The following is a 25,054-nucleotide window of genomic DNA, read 5'->3' as shown; positions in this document are numbered from 1 at the left end:
AGCTCCACGATCGTCAGGTTCCGTTCAACGAGTTGCCTGTCTTCGAGAGACACGTTGGCCGGGGTATCCTGGGCTGTTGCCGGGGCTAGTGCGGCAGATGAATTGTCAGACATATTGACAGGCTGTGTGCTGAGAAACAGGGCACAGGGTGTCAATGAGGTTATCAATGTGCGATAGGGCACGCCTAAGGGTCGCTGATGACAGCAAAGCTTAGGCACGGTTGGATAACTAGAGTGGGCTCTGATGCAGAGTCTTCGTAGCAATCCGCGCGTTGTAGCAACTATCCTACCGTCAGGAGCTCGCTTTGCAGAGCGTGACGATAGGTTAGCTCTCTTCCGTCTTGCTGTTCTGTGTCACCTTTGCCGGGCGACACTGATCAGTGTGGACAGGCTCTTCACTGCAGTGAGGTTATTCGAACTGGTTCAATTGGTTATATCTTGTGTAACTAGGGAAACGTGTCCCATACAAACTGTGTGCAAAGACCTTCCTCCCTGTGTCTCACCTCTTACTCGCACGTGACTAGCGCGGTCGATTAGTTATACGTGCGCGATCGGTGCCTAGTGCACAGGTGGATCCAACAAGCCCCATGTTTTTGGAGTCGCTCGCGCTTCGACCGGTAGTAGGCTGGGGAGTGCTGAGCTCGCGGTGAGCTTTTTGGTACCGCCATGCTTTGCTCTCATGTATCCTGATCTTCCGGGGATTTGAGCAAAAATTCGTGGCCGAACGGCATGTTATCTGTCAATTAATACATTCTGACGCTGTTAAAATTAGCACACTGGCGGTTTGATTAGGGGGTCGACGCGGCCGGGGATGGCGGGGCACCTCGGAGCTACAGCGGAGGGGTGGGGACAAATAGCACACGCCCCGCCACCGGCGCTTCGCAAAATGTCCTCCGAAAAGAGCAGCCCATCCTCCAGAAATGGAAGCTTTTCCTCCAAAAATGGAAGCACATTTGCGGTGAACCTACACTTTTGTCGTAATTTCTAGCTCAACATATGCCGGGTCACCAGACGGTTAGAGGTCAACAACGTCTACGCGATGATCAAGTACTCGGAGGTTGCCTGTTTCTTAGTAGGGTAGAGACTTTCAAAAACTAGAACAGAAATAGGCCAAGGTCAATCGCGAGGGCCACCATTTGCCCCCTTTCCCCTCTGCAGTACCTCGTCCTGGAGATGGTCTGGCAAGGGTGGCCTTGATTGAGTGTTTGCCGCTTCTACCTGGCAGGAAGTTGTGCCGATAACGTTCGTCCACTCTGGTAGCTGGTTCTGCACATGAATGCTTTCAAGCGTATCCAGCTCGTCTTGAATTAACATGGAAGGTGACAGGAAAGACTTGGGGACTGCCGTCATCCAGTCTTTGGATGACGATGGAAAACTGTCATCTTGAGCCTCAGTCGTAGACGCTGAATCGTTATTCCCAACCATTTGCCAGCCATTGCCATCGCCACGCTGGCTACTTGATTCCGCGTCGTGAGGCATATCGTCATGGATCTGGTCGATCCCTTCAGAGGAGTTCTCGTCCGTGTTGAAACCATCGGCTTCGGGCTCGACTGGAGCCTGGATAGCGTTATCTACAGAGTCGGGCGTCAAACTGTCCCTGTCATCCAGCGAAGCCGAGTCCTCGCTGGCCTGGAACTGCACAGGCATTAGAGGCCAACCTCCCATTTCACTCCAGCTCGACGATAAGCCGAAGAAACCGCAACTCGAATCGCAGATGTTAACCTACAACTCGGTTCAAATCGGGTAGTTCCAGGCCTCGGGGCACATGGCTTTTTACCATCCACTTATGATGAGTTGGCTCCCAGTAGAAAGCCCCCGCGATAATGTCCGCCTTTCGCCCGACGTCGTAGCCCTTGTTTAACAGACTGGGCCCTCTCTTGCGAGCTGCCTCTTTCTGTTTTCTGTTATGTCTTTTGCGAGCCATTTCTTTTAATCGCGTGAACTTTGAGCTGTTCCAGTGAGATTCTTGTGATGCAGCCTGATATGGGCGCAATCGGCTTCCTAGAATTCAGGTCATCCTCTTTGCCGAGGAAAAGGAGATGTGAATCTTCGAGAGGTCGTAGGTAGTGCAGCAACCTTCACGGCTCGTCTCGTGGTGGCGGAGGTAAGGAGCAAAACATCAAAGCATTTAGAGACAATCAATTTAATGCTCGCTTTGCCGCATTTCTAGCCAACATGAGTGTCCTCGTCGCATTTGACCATCAAGCGGGACCAAAATAGGCTGCGTCACACCATCCACACCATCACACCTGGCAAGCTAGCGCGCGCTCAGTCCTCTTCACACCACCTTACCCAGGCATGATGCACCATCTAGCAAGGATTCTGAGGCATCGCTTCGCAAGCCACCACACCCGTCCCAAACCCTTTCCTCCTTCACACCCTCTGCCGAAGATGGCTGCCACACTCGAACGATCGAGGTTATGTCGACAAACAAGACAGTGGGAGCGCATTCTGGCTCATGCGTGGCTGGAGCGTGCTTCGGCAGCTTCAAGTGGTGTGAAGCATGAGCGCGGATTGGATGCGTATGGCGGCTTGCGGAGCACAGCCTGCCCTTGTCAGTACGTACCGCTCCTCTTGCCGGCATAGTGCGAGAGCAGTCAGGAGCATGTTTTGGCCGCTCTGGGTGGCACGTAGGAGAATCGCATTTTTTCGAGCGGGTGAGCGGTTACAGAGCTTTCTTGTCCAAATGTCTAATTGCGCCTACACGAGCATCAGGCTTTCGACAATGCAGCAAATCCAAGACTGAGCTTCTTGGTGGCGAATAGTTCTTCTATTTTCACACTCTTCAGTACAAAAACAAAGGACGAGCAGATCGCGTGCCCTCGTTGGGCAGTATCAAAGTCCATGGCCCCACTTTTGGCTTTTTCTTGCCCTCTGCCGCTCTTTTCTTTCTTACATACCACATTTGCTTCGAATTTGCCATGTCAGAATCGCGTCGAACTCAATTACCTATGTTAGGCACTAGCGGTGTCAACCTCCCCCCCCAGCAATCAGGAAATTTTGCCTTGCAACAAACTGCCAACCTTCCTCCGCAACAGCCGTCTAATTGGCAACTTCAGGTACCTTACAGCTATTCTCAACAGCATATTCCGTACATGTCGCAGCAGCAACCGATTTTTCCTATTCAACAGCCTTCCAATTGGCCATACCAGACATACCAAACTCACCAGCCTCCTTCATTCGACCCGAATCCAAACCCTAGCTTTCAGTAATCTCTCGTCTTCTCCTGCAATTCTCTTTCATCACTAACAACTACATGAAAGGCACCAAGCCTTGAATTGTCTTAGCCGACCTCATGGCCCGACAGACCCTCTGCTTGGTCCTCAAGATGACCCGCAAGAGGAGCCTCGAGACAACTATCGAGAAGCCAAGATGGCTAGTCAAACCCAGGGCAAACCACCGGGTCCTGCTCCAACGACTGGACATTCACGCCGCGATAAGGCCGGGCTTCCAAGTATGAGACAATCCGCACATGCCGGCCCACAGCGAGGGCGATCCAGGTCCCCGTCTCACGAAGTAGAAGAAGATTCGGTTCACCAAGAAAATCCAAATATAATTACTCGGAGGCAACGAACAAGGTACCAGACGCGAAACAGTGAAGCTGCTGGAGCATTGGAGCCGCAATCCGATCAGATGTAAGCAAACTCGCGCAGTCGACTAAAATAGCTGTGCCATGGCTTATCACATCCAGATCGAGGCTCCTCCAGAGTATTCACGATACGCTAAAGTCTCAACACGAGGATTATATGACAAAGTTCGCCGAGCTTCGAGAAAAGCAAATTGAGTTTGGGGAACATAACCGGTCGGTAAGAGACTAGTAAGGTTGAAAGAGCACATCCGATTGAGACATGGCTGACTTCTCGGATAGTGCAAGTGCCATGAAAGAAGGGTAAGCCATTACTGTTGCTTCTCATCAATGCTTCGATCGCAGCCTGACTGATGGTTTCTGAAGCTTTGAAGCTCTGAAAAAGACGTGCGAATCCCACTACCTTCCACTACATGCAAATTTTAGATATCTAAACGTCGTGGTAGATTCCGAGACCACCCAGAGAAATTTCGCGAGGCGTTGAATATAATTCAAGAGCCGGTTGCGGAAGAGGCACAAATATCTGCTCGGTCGTCTGACTTGGCGAATTATCCTTTTCCTCAAATCTAAATGACTTGAGTGGACGCAACTGCGAAGATAAGGTGTTCCGTCGAGTAGATATCAGATGGCATCAAATTAATGAAGCGCGGAAGTTTCGGGGGGCAGTTACCGTATAAATCCAAAGTTTCCCTTGCCGGTATACAACATCTGCTTTAGGTCACAAAAGAGAAAGAGAAAGCTTCATTTATCCGTGGTACAACATCTCTATAGTAATCAACCATCGCTGTTTCCCCACATATCAGTCTGCAGACTTCACCATGTACCTATGATGACCCATTTGGCGCATTTTAGTCTCAATGAAAAATTGAACTTTCCCGGATGACCCGACACCAGTACCGTTCGTCTCCTTTAGCTAAGCGGCTCCTCGAGGTAATATTAACACCGGTGAAGTGTTCAAATCATCAAAGCCCTTAATACTCTAGAAGAGTGGAGTTTAATTGGGTGATGCCGATCGTGATTCTAAGGCGCAAAGAAAAGGTTCCAGCAAAGAGATACGGGTGCAGCTGTGCAAACTCATTGAGTTGATGAGCTAAATTAGACTCAAGAACATACCAACGAACAATCGTGCGTAAACGTGTCTAGTATAAATGCAAGATCACCGTTATAGTGATCCACCATATCATCAGTACGGAGAAAGCAAGATTATGTTGTGCAAACGCAGTGACAACTGGTGAAACGGGTGGTGCCATCGTCCAACCATGAGTAGAGTTGTCGGGTAAGGTAGATTGACCGCTGCCTGCTGTACGAGTCCAATTCTCTACTCGATGTATGCTCGAACCAAGAGATGGAATAGATGTTGACGTCCCGGAGAGTCCCAGTATAGCATTTGAAGATGGGATCGAGAAATTGCAGCATTTCCCCGTCATTGCCAGGTGGATTGGACAACTAGAGGCAAGCTCTATTTCAGTTTGGGAATGCCCAGTAGATCTCTTCTCTGTTGCGTTCATGATATAAGAATGATTGTGCGAGCACAAGTAGTTTGAGCGGAGACACCTTTTGTAAAGTTTTATCTAGGTATTCCAAGCGCCAGGTATTGCTTTCTCGGGAAGATTTTGGAGGCTCCATGAATCATTCAGGCTGCTCCCCTCAGGAGCGGATTTTAGCTGGCAGGAAATATGCAAGAGTAACCACACATCGGCTAATTTTCTCTTTCTTAGCCAACATCCGCCGGCTGAATTCAGAGCTGCGATTTGTTACAATTATACGCTCTTTTTTTATTTCATATCTTGCAATGGCGCAATACTCTCGTTTAAGCCCGCGTCGAGGAGACTTTGTCAAGGTCCCATGGTCAGCAAATGTCACTATCGTTGAACTCATTCAACAATTTCGAACTGCTCTTTCAACATTGTACGGCGTGAGAGTCGAAAACCGCGATGAACGGGGTTGGTTGTGTGGAGCACACAAGTTGCTTTGGATCTATGACGATGGTCAAACTTTCCAACTGTGGCAAGACTTTCAACAATGTCCACGAGACGCATACTGTGCTGTAGACGATCAGATTGAGCGTGTTCTCGGGCATTACGAGATGGATGGAGGCGAAGTATATTACGCCATAAAGTGGAGAAATCACGACGGCCCTACTTGGGAGCCAGAGGATCAATTGTCAAATTATAACACTCTTCTGACACGATATTGCCTCTGTTTAGACGATAATGCTCGTGAAAGTAAAATAGATCATTAGAGGTCAAATTGAGGGCTGCTACACATTTTCTTCCTTCTGAAATCCGAGCTATCTAGGCTGGGAAGCTTTCTAAATGCTGCAAATTCCCTTCCACCGCCACAGCACCTCCCACGTAGGCACACCCCTTTCAGCCGACTGTCCGTTTTGTACGCCCTGAAATACAATTTTCGAATGAATGTTTGCTACCGCGAGGCACTGGCAGACCTCACACCCATTCGGCGGACGAAATAAGGAGTTCTAGTTCCAGTCGTGGTGGGAGGCTAAGGGATGGTATCACTGCAGTCGGCCAATGCGTTGTTCGGCACGTCCTATTCACCGGGTAGCCCCTGCGTAACATTCACCCCGGACTACCGTAGCTACATAGATGACACTCTCACTTCAATGCTCCTTCCAGGGCACTTGAACGCGATCGAACTGTCAAGCTTGAAGATGGTTGACATCTGACTTGAACATCTGTATGCGTTTCGGCCTGAAACAAACCTCCCCTTGCCGTGCGAGGCCTGTCGAGAAGACACGTTAACGAGCGAGCCCTGAATGAAGCCACTCCTGATGTCGCATTCAAGATGCGTATGATGAAATATGCGATTGTTAAGCAACGCCATGGAACTTTCTAGATAACATTACAAAAGCACCCTGGGTGGCAAGTGGCAACTTCGACACCGCAAAGCAGTCACATTCCCTCAGGACTATAAGAAGACAGAACTTCTCACATTCAGTTTAGATAGACGACAATGAACAGATTGACTCTTACCTCATTTTATTGCGAGACCTGAAGTCATATCGAGCGACCTCTCGCAGAAGCACGGACTGACTCCAGTGTAGAATATCAGGATACTCAGGCGAAGAAGTGCTTTCGGGCTGCAGTGTGGTCGGCTGTCCAGTGGCACAAGGTGTGGCAACCGTCCCCAGGAGGGTGTACAAAGCACCACTCCCTCCCCCCCTCCTCCCTTCCCGCCTTCTCCACCAGAACTTTTCTTGGCTGTTCTCACGAAGTATGTATGTATGTATGTGTATTTTCCGTCCAGCGGCCGTGAGGCCGCTCAGGTCCCAGTGGGGCACAGGACGTGCTGAGCTAGTAGGCTGTCTACAGTCTCCTCTCGCAAACGTAACCAACCACCATCCAGCATTTCATCGGCTCTGAGGCGCTCCGTGTTGAGCCTGGTGCCCGTCAGCGGGTCGTGCAGGCGCGGTGGTGAGATTGCCATTCAGTTTTGGTCTCCAAGAGACCGTTGTCGGAGACTGCAGAGCGCAGCCTCAGTTGGCCCGGCCGGGCAAAGGTGTTGCAGCACCTCTGCCTGGCCGAATCCGGGGATTTGAACAAAGGAAAGAGGTGAGGAAAGATGTGATGCAGCCGCCTAGTGGCGAGGGCAAGCCCATTCAAAGAAGGAGGACGCCTTCGCCAGCTTGACGAACCTGTCGAAGTCTCTGCCTATTGCGCGATTGACTGCTGCATTCGGTGAGGGCGTCAGCCTCATCCGATGCCGCGGCTCGATCTTTCGGCAATAAAAGACATGGTTTGGCTCTTTTCGTCGGCCACATGAGCACGTCAGTCGCGCATCGTCGTGGTTGAACCTCTCGTGGTAGTCGGCAAAGTCCCCGTGACGGGTTCTGGCTGCAAGCAGGTGGTGGAGAAGCGGTCGGGGGAGTTTTAGCTCCAGGGGGCAGCCGGTCGTCGGCTTAAGGTGCAGTGGCTTGTACTGTTCGGGTGCGGAGGCTTCCACCAGGCTTTAAATGCACTTTAGGCTGCTGCCTAGCAGCCCTGCGGCTGTTCTCACGAAGAAAGTCTGTTTCATAAGTTAACATATAGGGTACAGTCCCGATCGATTTTAGTTTCACCCTCAGACCCAGATAATAAGGCTCAGCTAGGCCGGTTCTGGCTGCTGCCCTCAAGGTGTGGCTGAGGTGCGACTAGAAGTATTTTTAAAACCGACAGCCCCTGCATGCACAGTGGGGTTCAGGTACAGCGTCCGGGCTTCAGTGTTGATTTAAACTTTGAATTGAGCGGCCCAAAGTGGCTCAATTTGAGCCATTTTGGGCTGCTTGAAATGCACGACCAGCAACCGCGAAACCGAGCAGATGAATGACTGCCCAAAACCGCTGCAATCAATTTTTGATATGTTTGAAATCAACTCCTGGCAATATGGACATATCTCCATGGTATATACAGTGAGGTTTAGGTTTAGCGTCCGCAGATCAATCAATGGGTAAGTCTCAGCAAGCTGAGAGCGCGGGCGGAAGGATAAGGGCAGGCACAATTGAGTCCAAACGATGATGCATGTTTTCTATCTATCTGTGCGACATTGAGGGGGTATTTATACGAATAGATACCAATCTTGGACCCGTGGAGGGCCTGAATCAGGGCCAATTCCCGTGTATCCTGATTAGGGCAATGTTCCTCTACTGTATCGATACCTGACTCAAGTCCCTGTGTCTGACCTGCCTCTTTCACCGGAGTTTATACGTGTGCGGATTAGACCGTCAGTCTGCTCCCTCTGACAGTAAGTTATCCGTGGGGTTATTAGGATTCACAATTCAAGGCTGAATAATGCTTGCAGAAAGAGTGTCTGCCTTGATTTAACAGCTATATAACATGGCAACATGTCCATATAGCCAGGAGTTAATTTCTAGACCTATCAAAAATTGATTGCAGCGGTTGGGCAATCATTCATCTGCTATTGTCGCGAAGAACGGCCCATGGTCGAGTCAACCAGGTCACCCATGGGTAGCTAGGGCAGCAAGGGAGCTGATAACCAGGTCTGAACGAGGAGGCTGAAAGCTCCTCTTGAAAGACTGGAACATCTCCAGTCGAGAGGCTGGGGACCTCAGGTCCCCAGCCTCCTGAACACATTACCTTTACTACGAAAGAGGGATATAAATAGGGGCTTGGGTTTAGGGCAGAAAGGAGGAGGACAGAGACAAGGTATACAATGAAACTACAATATGCCTTTTCTGCTGACTTTCTTCGTGAGAGCCATACGTTCGGTTTCGCGGTTGCTACCTGGCCGTGACTTTCAAGCAGCCCAAAGTGGCTTAATTCAAAGTTTAAATGAACACTGAAGCCCGGACGCTGTACCTGAACCCCACTAGAGTGATGGTCTGGAATATAGCGGCGACTTGTTGAGCTGTTAAATCAAGGCAAATGCTTTCTGCAAGCATTATTTGGCCTTGTATGGTGAATCCTACAACCCCACGCATAGCTTACCCGTATTTTTTTATTGATCTGAGGACGTTAAATCTGAATACTAGCGTCTTAGCAGGATAGAAACAAGTAATCTTTGCCAGCATGATGTGTTCACGCCATTACCAAAAGAAAACACTCAACACATCTTTCAGAATGAAGTCCTAATTCCAATGCCCCCGAAAGGGTAGCGGGTACTTAATCATCGGGCACAATAAATCAAAAAAGATGATAAGCTCTTGGAGAACTTCTACCCAAGTCGAACCACGAGCTAGAGAACCAATATCAACTTCAAACACCAACAATGACGGTTCAAACGTCGACAAGTCTTTAGGGCTCATCGCGTGGACTCATCCCGAGGACTCGTCTCAAGGGCTCGTCTCAAGGGCTCGTCTCGAGGGCTCGTCTCAAAGGGCTCATCTCAAGGGCTCATCTCAAGGGCTCGTCTCAAGGGCTCGTCTCAAGGGCTCGGTGGCTCTCCTCAAGGGCTCATCTCAAGGGCTCATCTCAAGGGCTCGTCTCAAGGGCTCGTCTCAAGGGCTCGTCTCAAGGGCTCGTCTCAAGGGCTCGGTGGCTCTCCTCAAGGGCTCATCTCAAGGGCTCATCTCAAGGGCTCGTCTCAAGGGCTCGTCTCGGGGCTCGTCTCAAGGGCTCGTCTCAAGGGCTCGTCTCAAGGGCTCGTCTCAAGGGCTCGGTGGCTCTCCTCAAGGGCTCATCTCAAGGGCTCATCTCAAGGGCTCGTCTCAAGGGCTCGTCTCGAGGGCTCGTCTCAAGGGCTCGTCTCAAGGGCTCGTCTCAAGGGCTCGTCTCAAGGGCTCGGTGGCTCTCCTCAAGGGCTCATCTCAAGGGCTCATCTCAAGGGCTCGTCTCAAGGGCTCGTCTCGAGGGCTCGTCTCAAGGGCTCGTCTCAAGGGCTCGTCTCAAGGGCTCGTCTCAAGGGCTCGGTGGCTCTCCTCAAGGGCTCATCTCAAGGGCTCGTTTCAAGGGCATGCTCTGGGATACCCAGGACGACACCGGGAGGAAGCCAGCTGTACTTATACTTATTACGTTTCCCCTCTTGCAATGGCAATGGGAACAGCGGAACACCATCTTCTCATGTTCCTCCCACGTCGCTCATGAGGTAGGGTGTCATTGATCTGCGAGTCACCATACATGGCAGAGGAAACGCACCACCCTCTTATTAAGGCTGCCACACTCTGCAGGGATGCAATTACCAAACCCCACCAGCCGCCGCGAGATGGGCAAGGAGACATAAAATGTAGACAAATGGTGAACGACACGGCTTAGAGAAAAACCACGCGGACCTCCCGCCTGAAAGAGGCCAATACAAAGTCTAGCATCGGATTTTCTCAATGCACCTATATCATGTTTGGGCGCGAATGTTGAGATGAATCTGTACTGTCCAGCCGGCCGCAGAAAAGCGGGTATGGTCCGGGATGGCAGTCACCCCGCTTGCTGGCAAACGCCCTCTATTCCATGCTCCCCAACCCCGGAACGCAACTTCCCGAGAACGTCGATGTACCGCTTTGCAAAGTCGTGATAGCAGTGTAATTTGAATCAATAGTCTGACATACACTCCACGAAAAGATGGTGTGCAGCCGGAAGTAGCCCACGCTTCTTCCTTGGTCTGCGCAACCCGCACTCGGGTGCCTCGTCAAATGCGACAGCCATATGGAAGAAGTGGCAGAATCAGAAGGTCCTCACGGCGGCAGGCGATGACTGGTAGAGTTATCATCAAGTTTTGTTCCTTGGCTGGGCGGTATTTCCTTGAAATGGCGTCATGAAGCAACAGCTTGCTCGAAGTCACTCCCCGTGGCAAAGCAAAACGGGCTCTACCCAAGACACCGTCCGAGGCTTTCGAGCGGGTGCCCGCCCAAGCCAGCTCCCAGCCAACCCAAACGCCGCCGACTCCCCGGTCCCAGAGGACTTCTCCGACGGCGTTGACTGGGTCAACGGTCAACGCTCACGCGTGGCGGTCTCAGCGAGGCACGTCTTCTTTGTGCCGTATTTCATCGGTTTGACTCCCAGATTCATGCAACGTGTCGTTTCTGCTGCTCGGCGGTATTGTTCTCGGTGCTTTCCAATTCACCAAGGCAGTGAGTTGGCCAAGCGCTGCCACTAAGACTCGTTTGTACTCACGCAAGGATCGATCGTCCTGACTGGAAGCGCCCTGGCCGTAGCTACCTGCAGTCCACTTCGGAATGGACCTTTCTAGGTCTTGAATCAGTTTTGCCTCATCTTCTCGCCATGCTTTCTTTCTTGCGCGCCCCTTGCCAATATTCAGCGGTAGCGGCTCTAAGAATGGCGCCAGTGCGGCGCACAAGTCCTGCTCGCTCATTGTCAGATCCCAATCTAGGTGACATATGAGCTGCGCTTCCATCTTATTCACATCGCCTTGGGTGAACTGAAGAGCCGAGGTAGCAGTCTGGACGCTAGAGTGAAACACCCAGTGTTTGTTTTTGGGTGGACTATCATCGAGAAATTTGACGGCCACGACGAGTGACGCTAGGAATATGCGATGTGGTGTAGAAGAGACGCCATGGGCTGTCGTATTCAGCTTTGACTTGAGGCGGTTGAGATAGACGAGAGTCGACATGAGCGGTAAGGCTCTGACCTCCGATGAGACTACTAGATTCGCGATGAACTCCTCCAGTGCCGGTAGCCTAGACTTCTCAGGCTCATACCAGCAAGCTCCATACTGAAGTAGTTCAGAAGGAAAGGGCGTCGAATCCTTCTGCTGAAGAGAGGCGCACGGGCTCGTGAGCGGAGGTGGTGAACCGTGGCTTACTACACGGTCCACGATCCTCGCGAGATACGCGATCATATCGCTGCTGACTGGCTGGTTTCCAAAGTGCCTGAGTGCTTGCTGGTTGAAGGCATCGACAGTGGGAGATCGGGGAAGCATCTTAGATATTGGTGGGCAATGGCTATCCTTTGGCTGTAGAGACCGCAATTCGAGACTGCCGACGGCGTCAGTTTGGGCGCAAAGAATTAGAACGCGAGGAACTAGAGCTCAAGCCCACTGACCCACGGCGACACCTACGTCCGAGTTTGGGAATACGTAGTTCGTGACGGATGAAGATAGAAGTCTGAAGGCGACTGCGGCGAGCTTGTCTGGATTGCCGAGGTTGAAAGGTGAGTAAATGACTTTGCATCTCTCGGATTTGTGCGATAGCGACGAATAAAATGGTTTGGTCGCCAGTTCTGCCTCACTGAGTAGAAACACTCACAAGCTTTCGCGCCCGGCTTGCATACTGTATTGCTCCCGCACGCAGCAGACAAATTGATAGGCTGACTTGTCTGTTAAATTGGCACCTTCTGTGGCTAATAAAGGCTGATTTTAAGGTGAGATAAATCCTGAGGGGGGGCAACGCAACGATATTTGTCAGGTAACCGTTACGCCCCAGTAAACGTGTAGGCCAACACGTAGTGTAGAAATAATAGTTCCTTATATGTTTTATGGATTAGCCAAGGCACGAGTTGACCGCAGATCTGCCACCAGAAAAGAGGGGGTAGTGTGAGGGCTTTCAAGACGCGAAAGCCCCCTTTCTCTACTTCACTACCATGGAGCTCTATCAGGATGAGGTTGGAGATTCATCTTTCAAGATCTTTCGAAAAGGATCCATCAGCGGGTGACTTTTCGTTGCGTTTCACGCGCTTATCATGTACGTTCGCCTCAGCGCAGTGAATTTTAGATGCGTTATAGCGCAAATGGGGAGGTATACCTGCTGTTTTCGACTCCTCCGTATCAAGTATGCAAAACAGAGGCATACCGGTAGACTAAGAGTTAAGCATCATGTTCGGAAAATCCTACACAAAGGTTCGTATTGCTTCTATCGTTTCTTGTTTACACTTGGAAATTGCCTCTTCAGCCTCGTGCCTGCTTCTGTCGCTTTCCTGTGCCACCACTGAACATGCGTTTTCCCGGCTCGCTAGAGCGGAGAGGAACCACGATGTTAGCCGAAGTGTGGCTTCTGCTTTTTCGACCTCGGCTGCGAAGCTCCCGCTTTGTGGGTGACTCTCCCTTCGAGACATTCGAGCTCTTGCTTGCTTCCTTCTGTCGTCTTTACTAGACCGAATTCTCTTATCGGTCTCATACATGACAAAAACTCGACGTCTAGCATGAGCCAGTCGCAAGACACTGTCGGGTATTTGAATGTGCGCTGTCTTCATTGGGGCGACTCGAGTAGTTGCCCGCTGCGACTCCTTTTGACGAAGTTGCGCAAATCCAGCGGAAGAAATACTATTTTCCATTTAACCACGGTCGCTTCGTACGTGAAGATCTATATGTTCAATCTAGATGAGCTGCAAGTTATGTCTTTTGTGCTTAATCTCGCCCCTGTTCTCAAATATATTTGGGCTTAGGCACTCATTCGTCTCATCACTGGATGGGTCGTATGTCGTACCAAGAAGTGTAGATCAACTCTCGCGAAGGAGAGATCAAAAGTGGGCATAAAAGTGAATAAAGGGACATTTCGTAGGTAGATTCCCAGATGATCTGATAGTCTGTGATGTGCATGTGTTGATTGCTCTGCCCCAGTTGCCCTTTTCCCGTCCAAACAGCCCCTTTTGTATCCCTCCAAGCTTCTCCCAAGTTGATATCCCGTTTTCAGGTATAGTATACATTCTATCAGGAAGAGGGCACTTCTTGCCACTTACTGAAGGCCACGTAAGTCATCTACGTCAGCAACATCAGCTCCATCTCCCCGATCAAATAGCTCTGCTAGCTTTTGGATCGATAGTTCAGTCTCTCGAGGTCCCCGAGCCAGTGATAGTTATGCCGGACTCCTCAAGGGTCCCCGTTCGAATAGGAGATCCTCCGGACCCTCAGTGGTCTAGGAAGAATAAATAACAGTCTGCAGACTTCCCTTCTTACCTGGTTTCAAGCTGTATTACCTAGAGAGACCTAGAGACGTCAACTCGTTCGGACCTTCTTCTCGACATCAACAGCTAACTTTGGCTAATTTTTTTTATGGATGCCGTCGCGTAGACCACTCTTGGCTGGACATCACAACATGGAATGCCGTGGGCTGGTAGGTACTCACAAATTGACCTCCTTCCGAATTCACGAAGTAATACGTAAAGAAATTCTGAGCATTGTGTTCTGGAGCTTCGCTACGAGTGGCGTTCATCGCCTGTAGCAGGTCTTGGCTGCAGTGTGTTGACTTACCAATGATACGCTCATGCCCTCGTCAAGTGTGGCATCCATCCCGACAGAATGGCATTTCGGTTTGGCCAATTTTCTTGCAAAACTCACGCAGTTGACAATTACATAAGGCCCTGCAACTGTCGCGAAGAACGGCCCATGGTCGAGTCAACCAGGTCACCCATGGGTAGCTAGGGCAGCAAGGAGATAGGATTTAATTCCGAGTTTAGTGGGCACTAAAACTCGGTGCTGTGCACCTGAGCCTCACTGTACCGTAACGACACCACTACTCCAAAAAAGATGGTCGGGGGAGGAGGCCTTCCGGCTGTTGCGCAGCGACTTGCCGGAACTTCAAGACATTTAGTGCCTGTTTGGGTGTGGTTTGACGGCTTGTAAAACGGCATTGTAAGGGACCCAAGACGGTTTTACCCCGCTGTCACGCGCCTAAAGTGCTTGACCACGGTAGATGGCTGGTTGATTCCAACCACTGGCTGGAGTGACTTTTCCAGGGAAAAGCACGGGGCTGGGAGGCCTCTCGTGGTTATAAAAGTAGGGTTGCATAGCACCTGATGGAGCTCGTCAGAGATCAATGAATTGAATGATTGACCCCCGTTCCTCACTCTCTGTTTAGTTGTGTGTGCGCCTTACACCCGCCGCCCCCGACGTTGCAATACGTGAGGGACAAGAACTCTGTAGGTCCGGCAATCATTATCTGTAGAAGATGGTGTAAGGATCCCGTACCGGCTGCAGTGGGGCGGCTTTTTGAGAAGGTGTTGCGAGACAAGCTGCGATCCTGCTGCTGTCTTGTCGCATCCAAAATCCACTTCTCGCACCGCCGCATCCCGTCTGTCGGCTTGATCACCGCACGGCGAGAACACATGGGGACTCACCCCTAGGATCATCACGAGGTGCGAGAACCTATGGGTGGTACTGGTACAGTATGCCGGGTCATCGACTCATCGTCGGGTCGCTCGCCATTTATTGTCTGATACCACGGAACGATTTCTCCAACTGGTGTCGGGGCTGGAGGCCTCGGCATTTGCGCTACTGTTTAGCATTAACGTGAGATTCGGACAGGCTCGGGCACCAAGGTCGTTGTTCTATGTAGGAGACGAAGCACACGTAACGGCATAGCGCTTCTTACTTGCTGAAACGTAAGTCGACTGAACCCTACAGCCGCGTTCATTGAAGACTTCGATGGGGTAGCCTTCCTCATTGTCTCCGTTTAACCAGATAATGAACATTGTCACACAGGATGTATCAGCCTCCAACAATCTGATTTCCATATTCGCACAGCTGGCCCATATTTTAGGTCGTGGCTGTTCGTACTGCCATATTAGTGATGGATTCGAACCTTCTAGATGACATCGTCATCTAGGCTGCCTGAGTGGCGATATCGGCACTCAACCCAACGTCACAAGTATAAGAAGCCAACTTCTCACTATCACTTATATATAGAATCAAGAGTTCTTCAGTCCCCGATCTTCATGCTTGCTCGGCTCATCCTCCGTGAGATAATCGTGGCCGCCCTGGCGGGCAGGTCAGATCGTTGGCGTCTCCATCCCATACGAAAACGCCGAAATGCTCCCAAGGTGAGAAGTATCGACAGGACTTACTTATTGTACAGCATCACTCCAACAACTTCCCACTTCCAGGCGGCAGGGCGAACTTGCCTTAATACCGGTTCTTGGGGTTGACGTCTACTATCAGTCGCCAAGCACCCCACATCTTCCACCTCTTTCTCTTCTCTTATCTTCTCACTTACACTTGGCGGCTATATCTCTTCGTCGTAAGGCGGACTTATTATCATCCAAGATAATCTGCAGCTGGTAGAGCAGGGCATAGTAGTCCGCAGAGAACTTTGTCGCATGGACCACCCAGCCAAAAGTGAGATGCACATCACAACAGCACCGCTGCTAGCATGGCTGATGTGGCCTATTTCAATCAATGGAAGTTTAGCAATGTGCAGTAAAAACAGCTAGACAGCATCTACTGTATTTCGGAGTGATGACGCAGCAAATGCTTCGTAAACCAGGCCAAATATCGCCACTTATTATCACAACTCAAGGGGCAACAATACATTTTGTAACGATCCATGAATACATGTGGGCCAGGATCTTCCACCCTGAGACTTGAGTCAATTCCGTAAGAAGATTCTGTGGGAGAAGTTGGGGCCATCCATTAAATCTGGACGTCATCGAATAGTTAGGTTGCTGCGTCACTGCCATAACATATATAGCGGTGTACGTGTCAGTCGCCCCATATCAATGATTTGAGATCTGACGAGGCTGACTGTGTACTCACTAGAGTCAGGTCCGTCCAGGAATGCCAGCGAGTCTTCATGGCGCCGCAGAGCCGCGTTGTCTCGCAGCCGCAAACACTGATTTACGTCTCCAGACTGTTCGTCGCCATTGTCCCGTGTCTGGGTCACAAACTTAGCTTGCTGGTACCTGAAAATAGTGGGTCTCAACGTTTGTAAGGTGTGCGCGTAATGCCAGTCCTTCCCGATTTGTCGCTAGTTGAAGGAAACCTTGAGACGTCCGCGTCGCAGTAGCCAATCGCAACCCGTCACTGCAAAGTTTATCCATGTCTTCGGGTTGAAGAGCTTGTTTCTCGTATTCACAATCATCCAAATCTGACGTGGATGTAGGTGCAGTAGCAGTCTGAGAGTTTGTATGAGGCAGACAATCATTAGCGCCAACACCTCAAGTTGGCGTCCCACGTCCGGCCCATTGGGTTGAGCTCTCGCTCGCTGTTAGGCTCAACATCCAGGATTTCGTAGAAGCGTGACGAATTCTGCGCATCGGCCGTCGCCTTCGAATGGTGTTGAGGCGTCGCAGTTCTAGCTTCGTCTAGTATCTAGTCAGAGTCTCCTTGTTTTTTTCCCAGTGCGACACCGACGTACCGTGGTCCAACAAAATTTGCTCAGGTCCGTCTTGGGCAGTGTTTGGTGGCCGCTCATCGCGCACTATAATCGTAGTATCAGAAGCAAGATGATCCTGCAGGCGTGACCTCGTAATCCCTTCGCTGCATGGAGTACCATCGTCAGATCCTGTCACGCGCTTAAAGCTGTGGGTTGTACGATCTGAAACCGAAGTGGGGATCACGACGCGCGGCCAGAGGTATATAAGGACGCAGGGATACCCACAGCCCACTGGAGGAACTCTTTAGAGATCAACGAATTGAATTATTGGCCCCGTTCTTCACTCTCTGTTTCGTTGTGTGTGTGCGCCTTACAGTTTGATCTCTCTCCCCTTTAGGGCACAGAGACCGTTGAACGGGACCGGCTTGAATCATGGACTTATCGCAGCTTCCTCCAGAACTGGCCAGGGCAGTGGAGCGCCACATGCACCAAGCTCAGGTGGCGGGCTCTACCTCACAGACAGCACTCCCATCTTCGGCGCAGGTTCCCCCTGTGGAGGAATCGGACGCAACGGAATCTCTCTCGGATAGCGGCGAGGTTGAACCAGGACCTTCCCCGATGACGAACAGAAGAAAAACCATGACACAAAAAAGGCTAGATCAGCTCGCAGCGGCTAGAGCTGCGAAGAAAAGGAAAGAGTCGCATGGTAGACCCCAGCGGGGCGAGAATGTGGGGCAACAGGCTGAACCAACCACCTCCAACGTGGCCTTCAATGAAGCTCAGGAAACGCAAACCGAACTAGGAGAGATCCGGCAACAGCTGGATCAGCAGATCGATCGCTCGTGGCGGCAAGGGGAGCAGATACAGCAGCTCCTGAGCGCCCTCCTAGAAAAGTCGGGCGAACATGGCTCTAGGTCACGACGACGGTCCAGGTCGCCAGAGTATAGCCCACCACCGCGGCAAAGGATTCGGGAACGCTCTCCCATTTACGAGCCCAAGAACAAAAACCAGGTACAGATTCAGCAGTTCCGGGGCACTTCGGCAGCCGAGCTTTCTACCTTTGTCGGAACCCTTCAGTGGGTGTTTCGGGAGCACCCCCGCCACTACCAGGATGAGCAGAGGAGAATCAGGCTAGCGGCGGGCCATCTCAGCCAGACATTGAGAAGGGATTTCCTAGACAATCTGCGACTCAAATTCGATGGAAGTGAAGAAAACATGACGTGGGGAGATATGGAGGACTGGCTCTGGAGCAATATCAACAATCCCGAGGTCGTACCGGAATGCATACACCAGCCTGACCAAGCTTAAAGCCCGGCCAGTCATTCCGGGACTTCTTTCGGCAATATCGTGCGATTGAAAGCGAGTTCCTCAAACTGTTCCGACTGGCTACGCATTGAGATGTTTCTCTTCTGCTGTAACAAAGATATCAAGGATCTCTTTCGATCCCAAAACTACCCCAAATCGTGGACCGACTTGGTAGAAAAGGGCCATGAGTATGACGACGATTTCCATGACAAGGGTTACCAACCCTACCGCAGCGCCGGTGATCCGAGGTCGACAGAAACGAATGGCGAAGAGGATACATCAACAAGGAAGGAGAAGCCCGGCGCCTGTTTCAAATGCGGGAAGCCCGGTCACATACGACCAAAGTGCACCGAGCCTGATTGCAAACGATGCGGTGACGGCAGACACACTACGGCCCGTCACTCCGACCCGGCTACGGGTCCCAATGGGATACGCAGGGTCCAACAAGAACCGGAGGATGAGGATTAGGAACCACACCGGCTCCTGTCTCAGAGCGGTGAGAACTGGATACCCTACCAGTTGCGACAGGATGGCCGGTGGTCCAAGACATGTTTGGCTTTGCTTGATCAAGGCAGCCACTACAACCTGATCTCCAAGGCTGCTCACTCAACGTGATTGGCAGCGAGTGGAACCAACGATGGAGCAACCCGAAACGGCAGACCATAGCCGGATTGACACAAAAGGAACTATCCACGTCTTGCTCAAGGCAAGGGATAGCTGGGGAACCGAGAAAATTCTTCGGGTCTTCTGCTTCGTCTCATCTGTAGCTGACAAGGAAGGACTTTGGCTGGGCAAACCTGGCTAAAACATATCAGTCTGTTGCTGGAGAGGGCAGATCACCTTACCTGGGCTTTCGCTGCGCCCCCGCAAAGGACATCGTTCGTTCGCGGCGCGAAACAGATCAGGCGTCTCGCGAAATCTCACTTTGGTATACCCCTTACCCACGAGAACAACAACGAAGCGGTGGCTCCTTTAGAAGACGCAGCCCTACCAGAAGTTGCCTTAGCATACCGAGATTGGGCAGACGTCTTTCAGAGGAAGAGGCTGCTAGGTTACCCCTCTTTCAGGGCGTTCCCATCCAATCGACCTCGAGGATGGGCAAATACCCTCCAGGACCCATCTATAATCTGTCAGAACATGAGCTCGCGGTATTACGCGAATACATCGCTTCGGCCCAGGCGAAAGGATGGATTCGACGATCAATCAGTCCTGCAGGCTCTCCGATTCTCTTCGTTCCTAAAAAGGGAGGGAAACTACGGTTATGCGTCGACTACCGTGGGTTGAATAAGGTGACCAAGAAGAACCGAGCGGCTTTGCCATTGATCTCGGGGATCTTGGACCGACTGGGTAGAGCTAAAGTCTTCACCAAGCTCGACCTAAAGGACGCATATCACCGACTCCGGATTCGCGAAGGGGACGAGTGGAAAACAGCATTTAGGTGCCACTATGGCCATTACGAATACCAGGTGATGCCATTTGGGCTGGTCAACGCTCCCGCCTCGTTCCAGCAATATATCAACGATGCACTAGAAGGCCTGGTTGACATCATCTGTGTTGTCTATCTGGACGACATCCTTATCTTCAGTGAAGACCCGGAACAGCATGAAGGCCATGTCAAGGACGTCCTGCAAAGGTTACGAAAAGCCGGACTTTACGCCAATCTGAGCAAATGCGAATTCTCGGTGAAGAAAGTCTCCTTCCTGGGGTTCGTGGTCGATGAGGAAGGAATCCACATGGAAGAGGAACGGGTCCATGCTATCACAGAATGGCCAGCACCCCGTTCTGTAAAAGACATACAGGTTTTCTTAGGGTTTACTGGGTTCTACCGCCGCTTTATCAAGAACTACAGCAAGATCGTGTCTCCGCTCACGGATCGTCTCCGCAAGGGGCATCGAAGCTTTCAAGCTGGATCCAAAAGCAATGAGGGCTTTGAGGATCTCAAGACGGCCTTCACATGTGGGCCTGTTCTCAGACACTTCGATCCTTCCAAGACAATACGAATCGAAACAGATGCGTCCCAGTTCGCTATCGGAGCAATAATCTCTCAACTGCACGCCGATCGATGGCACCCGTAGCGTTCCTTTCGCGGAAGCTTCAGGACGCAGAGACAAGATACGCAATCCCGGACTGCGAACTGCTAGCTATCACAGAAGCTTTCCGCCATTGGCGCCACTACCTTGCGTATACGGAGCAGAAGATCACCGTTTTGACGGACCACCTGAACCATAAGTACTTCATGTCCAAAGCTAAGCTGACCAATCGACAGATGAATGCACTAGACCAGTTGTGCAGCTTTGACTTTGAAATCGTCTACCGGCCGGGCTTGAAGAATCCTGCGGATGGATTATCAAGACGGCCGGACCATGAGAAGGTGATGAGAACAGCCGGGCTGCGAGATCCGTGCGTTCCGTCATTCCTTGAAAAGTTTGCCCAGCTGTTTCCGTGAACCTGCGGAAGGGGACCGTACGTGTTCAAGACAGGCTGCTGGTATTGGCGATCAGTCCGGTTCGCGACCGGCTGTCCCTGTCGCCCATGCACATGTTGACCGGCTGTTTCGTGAACCCGCGGAAGGGGACCGTGTGTGTTCAAGACAGGCTGTCGGATTTGGCGAGCAGTCCGGTTCGCGACCGGCTGTCCCCGTCGCCCTCGAAAAGATTGATCGGCTGTTTCCCGTGAGTCTGCGGGTAGGGACCGTATGCACTCTAGACAGGCTGTCGAATTACGCGATCAGACCAGGTCGCCCCTGGCTGTCCCTGTCGCTGATGGAAGAGCTAAGCTCGACCGTCTCAGGCGTGTTGCACGAGTCTTGAGGACGTCGAGGACGACGTCTCAGGAGGAGGGCACCGCTGTAACGGCATCAACGTTACAAGAGTCACTGCAAGAGGCCCTGCTGGCGGCACAGCAAGGGGACGCCTTTGTTGCCCAACAGAAGCAGCTTGTCACTGTCCCTGGTAGCGTTACCGCCGGTGGGCTATCGTCAGAAGTCTGGAGCACCAATGACGAGGGGCTGTTGTGTTACCGCAAGAAGATCTTCGTGCCTCTGGGTTTGAGAAACGAGATCCTAGTGTTGTTTCACGACGATGAGGTTGCCGGCCATCAAGGCGGAACCAAGACTTGCAAGCGGATCCAGGTGCAGTACTACTGGCCCGGATTACGTCGAGACGTGCGTCGTTATGTCTCTACCTGCCGCGAATGTCAGCTCGCAAAGCCGAGGCATCATAAGCCGTACGGGCTGCTAGCGCCACTGCCAGCGCCAAGCCGTCCGTGGCAAGAGATTTCGATGGACTTCATCACGGACCTCCCGCCGGTCCGATGTGAGAAGAAGATTTACTCCGGTATCCTAGTCGTGGTCGACCGCCTGACCCGCTACGCACGGTACATTCCGGTGTCGTCGCGCATATCCAGTGATGGCTTGGCAGATGTGTTCCTGAGGGAAATCTTCAAGCATTATGGAATGCCTGATGGCATTGTCAGCGATCGAGGGAGCCTATTTACGGGGCACTTCTGGGCCACGTTTTGCCATTTGCTTCATTGCAAGCGACGCCTCAGCACGTCTTTTCATCCTCAAACTGATGGTCAAACTGAGCGGGTCAACCAGACGATCGAACAGTACTTACGGACTTTCTGCAACAAAGAGCAGTCAGATTGGATGGACAAGTTGCCATTGGCGGAGTTCACGTATAACACCTCATACCATGACACGGTGAAAGGAGCTCCAGCCGAGGTTTTGATGGGCTATCAGCCACGGTCTAAGGGTCATGTCAAGGGACAACTCGAAAGCTTCAGCACCCGGGCGATAGACCGAGACCGGGGTCTCAGAGAACTTCACGCACGCACGGCGCTCCTCATCACAAAGGCCCAAGAGCGACAGGCGCGATACTATAATAAGGATCGAGAGTCGATGTCCTTCAAAGAGGGTGACTGGGTCCTTATCTCCACCAAAAACCTTCCGCTACGGCGCCCGACTAAGAAGTTGACCGAGAAGTACGTCGGTCCTTACCAGATTGAACAGGCCATTGGGGGGCATAAACTAGCCTATCGTCTCCGCCTGCCGTCAGCAGTCAAAATCCACCATGTCTTGCCTATCAGCAGCTTGGAGCCTTACCGGAGTCGAGACAAACAGCCAGTTGAGCCTGAGGACCACCCATTTATGGCGGAGACTACATACGACGTGGAACAAATTCTCGATCATCGTGGGCCAAAAAGTCGTCGACGATACCTTGTGAAATGGAAGGGTCATGGAGAAGAAGAGAACTCCTGGGTGTCTCGTCGTGACTTCGTGGACAAGGCGTTCCTGACGGACTACGATCAATCTACGGGTCCAAGGTCCTAGGAGTTCGGGACGAACTCCTCGGGAGGTAGGGCAACCTGTCACGCGCTTAAAGCTGTGGGTTGTACGATCTGAAACCGAAGTGGGGATCACGACGCGCGGCCAGAGGTATATAAGGACGCAGGGATACCCACAGCCCACTGGAGGAACTCTTTAGAGATCAACGAATTGAATTATTGGCCCCGTTCTTCACTCTCTGTTTCGTTGTGTGTGTGCGCCTTACAGATCCTGAGGTCGAACCCATAGTTGATATGGGAGCCTTCGAATGAGGTGCAAGACCGAAGTCCTCCTTGGGGCGGTCGCCATCGCGATCCTGCTCAGATTGGGGGCAGCTCGCTGTTTCTCGATTGGGATCGCACCCAAGTCTTGGTTCCGAATCGTCAGTTGAGCATTCCCCGTCGATTGAGACCTTCGGGTCCTTTTGGCCGCGCATAATCCGATTTCACCTGACTGAGATTGATCTCCGCAGCTGGTTTTGGGCGTCAGACGGAAAGCCCTAAGCTCCTAGTATCGTCACCTGGGAATAGTGTGTTAGAATTGGGGTTTTCTCATCAAGACCAGGGACTCACCATCAACAGACCTTGCTCGTTGAGAGGCAGATGCATCATCCTTATCCTTTGCTCGTGACTTTTCCCGCTCATTGACAAACTGGCGAACCTGCCCGACGTGTTTGATGCGCTTGTCAATATTGGCATCCATTAAGTCGAAGCTTCGGAGGTCTCTGGCAGCGACCCAGCCGACTGAGCTTCTCTCCGGAAAATCCAAGCAATCAAAAAATATGATGGGGTATTGCCGCTCTGCGAAAAGACGTCCGCCACCCTCGTACTCCTTTCGCCATCGAAAGCTTTTCTCTTCCCGGTCGTACTCATAACAGTGCGGGACGTTTTTCGTCAGACCCAATGCCTCGATTGTAATTGGAAGGCCAACATCGTGCAAATTGTCTGTGGGCAAGAGAAGTACTGGCGACCAGGCGTCGGATTTGAAAGCAAGGTAGACTTCGCCAGGGTGAGAGATCTGGCTATATCATCCTGCAACTGCCCGTCATTCTCGTTCAGTGAATCGTCACTATGCCGCTCTTGGCTCTCAGTGATTCGTCGCCTCTTCCACTGCGGCTGAATCATCCTATCGAGCCTTCGTTTAGGCTTGATTCGTCAATATAGTCCTTTCGGTCGGGCATGGGCAACTTACCCTGTTGCTTTTGCCGCAGGTGTCAGTGGTCTCCGTGCAAGGCCCCCAGGAGGCCCACGACGCCCAACTGATTCGACGGGTGTTGCCGGTTGAGAGCCTTTCGGCTGATCTCTAGTTGACCCATTCGGAAGTGTTTGCTGGAGCCCTGTCTGCTTTGCGGTGTATTTGGAAGCAGCATAGATTCCAATACTGCGATAAGCCCTTTGCAAGAGTCTTTCCAAACAGCATCGATACGACGCTGGTAAGAAGCCTCTGCACCCTCGAGGCCCTCTTTATGTTCACTTTCAATCCTCTCCAACTCACGGCCATAATTCAGAATCTTGCTCTGGAGCTCGGAACGATCGATCGGGCTTTGACCTGAAAACAGACGTTCCCAAGCCTCATCAATGCGGGTGTTGACATCGGTCAGTCTCTCCTCATACTCGAATCGTGGTGACTTGTGGGACTTTAATTCTTGCTCGCACTGTGAAATTCGAATTTGTATATCTTCGATTTGTTGAAAGATGCGAGAACTGGACGGAATCGTCATAGCCATGATCAACAAGACGTGATGAATTGAGGTTCGGACTTATTATGATGGTGCGGACCAAGTATGGAACGTAGAAATTGAGCACGCGACGAAACATGGTATTTATTGCGGTTTGGTCTCTGGAGAGAATGGCCACATGGTACAGTAGCATGGTATTGATGTACTGTTACAAGCAAACACTTCGCGCTTGTCCACATCTTTCAGGCTCCAGCGTTCAAATGTGCTGCACCTGCCAGCGGCAATCTGGTCCGAATATCCGATAGGTTTGTGGGGGGGTGGGAACCAAGGTGGGTATGCCCTGCAGTTGGTCAGCCTTGATTCTTGAGGTGTGAGGACCTAGCCCAACCAGCGGAACCGCATAGTGTAATTCTCTTTAACTTGATGAATTCAGACAGCACCAAACTACCCGAAGCTCCCGAAACAAATAATGCGGACTGGCATATCGCAGCACGGAGGTCGGACGGTCGAACACAGTCGCAATCACGTCTTTAGTCCCCCGTGGCCTCCTGGGTAAGGGAAATCTCCACAGGTCTGCTGGGGCCGTTGGTGTAGCGGCTGGCACACCCTGGGAGCTGCATAGGGGGTGCACTCCACCACTGCTGTTTGCTTCCCAACTAAGGGATATACTCGGCGGTCTTGCGATAAGTTCTGTTGGTTTGCTGTCTCGGCCATAATCCGCCGACTTGGC

The 25,054-nt window shown here is 51.6% G+C and overlaps 6 protein-coding genes across 6 annotated transcripts; 3 read left to right on the top strand and 3 right to left on the bottom strand.

Moving 5' to 3' along the window:
- Window positions 1–1,115: 1,115 nt before the first annotated feature.
- HRG_11255 (uncharacterized protein) lies at window positions 1,116–1,923 on the bottom strand (the record flags this gene model as incomplete). Its single annotated transcript, XM_044869725.1, has 2 exons — window positions 1,116–1,634; window positions 1,777–1,923. 2 exons carry the CDS (start codon window positions 1,921–1,923, stop codon window positions 1,116–1,118), a joined length of 666 nt encoding a protein of 221 aa, XP_044715278.1.
- A 7,310-nt stretch (window positions 1,924–9,233) lies between these two features.
- HRG_11254 (uncharacterized protein) lies at window positions 9,234–10,731 on the top strand (the record flags this gene model as incomplete). The annotated part of the gene is made up of 2 exons (XM_044869724.1): window positions 9,234–9,982; window positions 10,593–10,731. 2 exons carry the CDS (start codon window positions 9,234–9,236, stop codon window positions 10,729–10,731), a joined length of 888 nt encoding a protein of 295 aa, XP_044715277.1.
- Window positions 10,732–10,983: 252 nt separating this feature from the next.
- HRG_11253 (cyclin domain-containing protein) lies at window positions 10,984–11,910 on the bottom strand (the record flags this gene model as incomplete). The annotated part of the gene is made up of 1 exon (XM_044869723.1): window positions 10,984–11,910. The coding sequence occupies one exon, from the start codon at window positions 11,908–11,910 to the stop codon at window positions 10,984–10,986; it is 927 nt and encodes a 308-aa protein (XP_044715276.1).
- A 5,743-nt stretch (window positions 11,911–17,653) lies between these two features.
- Window positions 17,654–18,411, top strand: HRG_11252 (uncharacterized protein; the record flags this gene model as incomplete). The annotated part of the gene is made up of 2 exons (XM_044869722.1): window positions 17,654–18,286; window positions 18,334–18,411. 2 exons carry the CDS (start codon window positions 17,654–17,656, stop codon window positions 18,409–18,411), a joined length of 711 nt encoding a protein of 236 aa, XP_044715275.1.
- A 332-nt stretch (window positions 18,412–18,743) lies between these two features.
- HRG_11251 (reverse transcriptase (RNA-dependent DNA polymerase) domain-containing protein) lies at window positions 18,744–20,394 on the top strand (the record flags this gene model as incomplete). Its single annotated transcript, XM_044869721.1, has 5 exons — window positions 18,744–18,815; window positions 19,220–19,315; window positions 19,387–19,666; window positions 19,733–20,067; window positions 20,161–20,394. The coding sequence occupies 5 exons, from the start codon at window positions 18,744–18,746 to the stop codon at window positions 20,392–20,394; spliced, it is 1,017 nt and encodes a 338-aa protein (XP_044715274.1).
- Window positions 20,395–22,868: 2,474 nt separating this feature from the next.
- HRG_11250 (uncharacterized protein) lies at window positions 22,869–24,372 on the bottom strand (the record flags this gene model as incomplete). Its single annotated transcript, XM_044869720.1, has 4 exons — window positions 22,869–23,014; window positions 23,059–23,118; window positions 23,219–23,644; window positions 24,141–24,372. 4 exons carry the CDS (start codon window positions 24,370–24,372, stop codon window positions 22,869–22,871), a joined length of 864 nt encoding a protein of 287 aa, XP_044715273.1.
- Window positions 24,373–25,054: the final 682 nt, after the last annotated feature.

The sequence above is a fragment of the Hirsutella rhossiliensis genome, assembly GCF_020360975.1.
Source record: "Hirsutella rhossiliensis strain HR02 chromosome Unknown scaffold00019, whole genome shotgun sequence".
NCBI lineage: Eukaryota > Fungi > Ascomycota > Sordariomycetes > Hypocreales > Ophiocordycipitaceae > Hirsutella > Hirsutella rhossiliensis.
The sequence above is the reverse complement of the archived record's forward strand: the minus strand, read 5'-3'. Positions and strand labels throughout refer to the sequence as shown.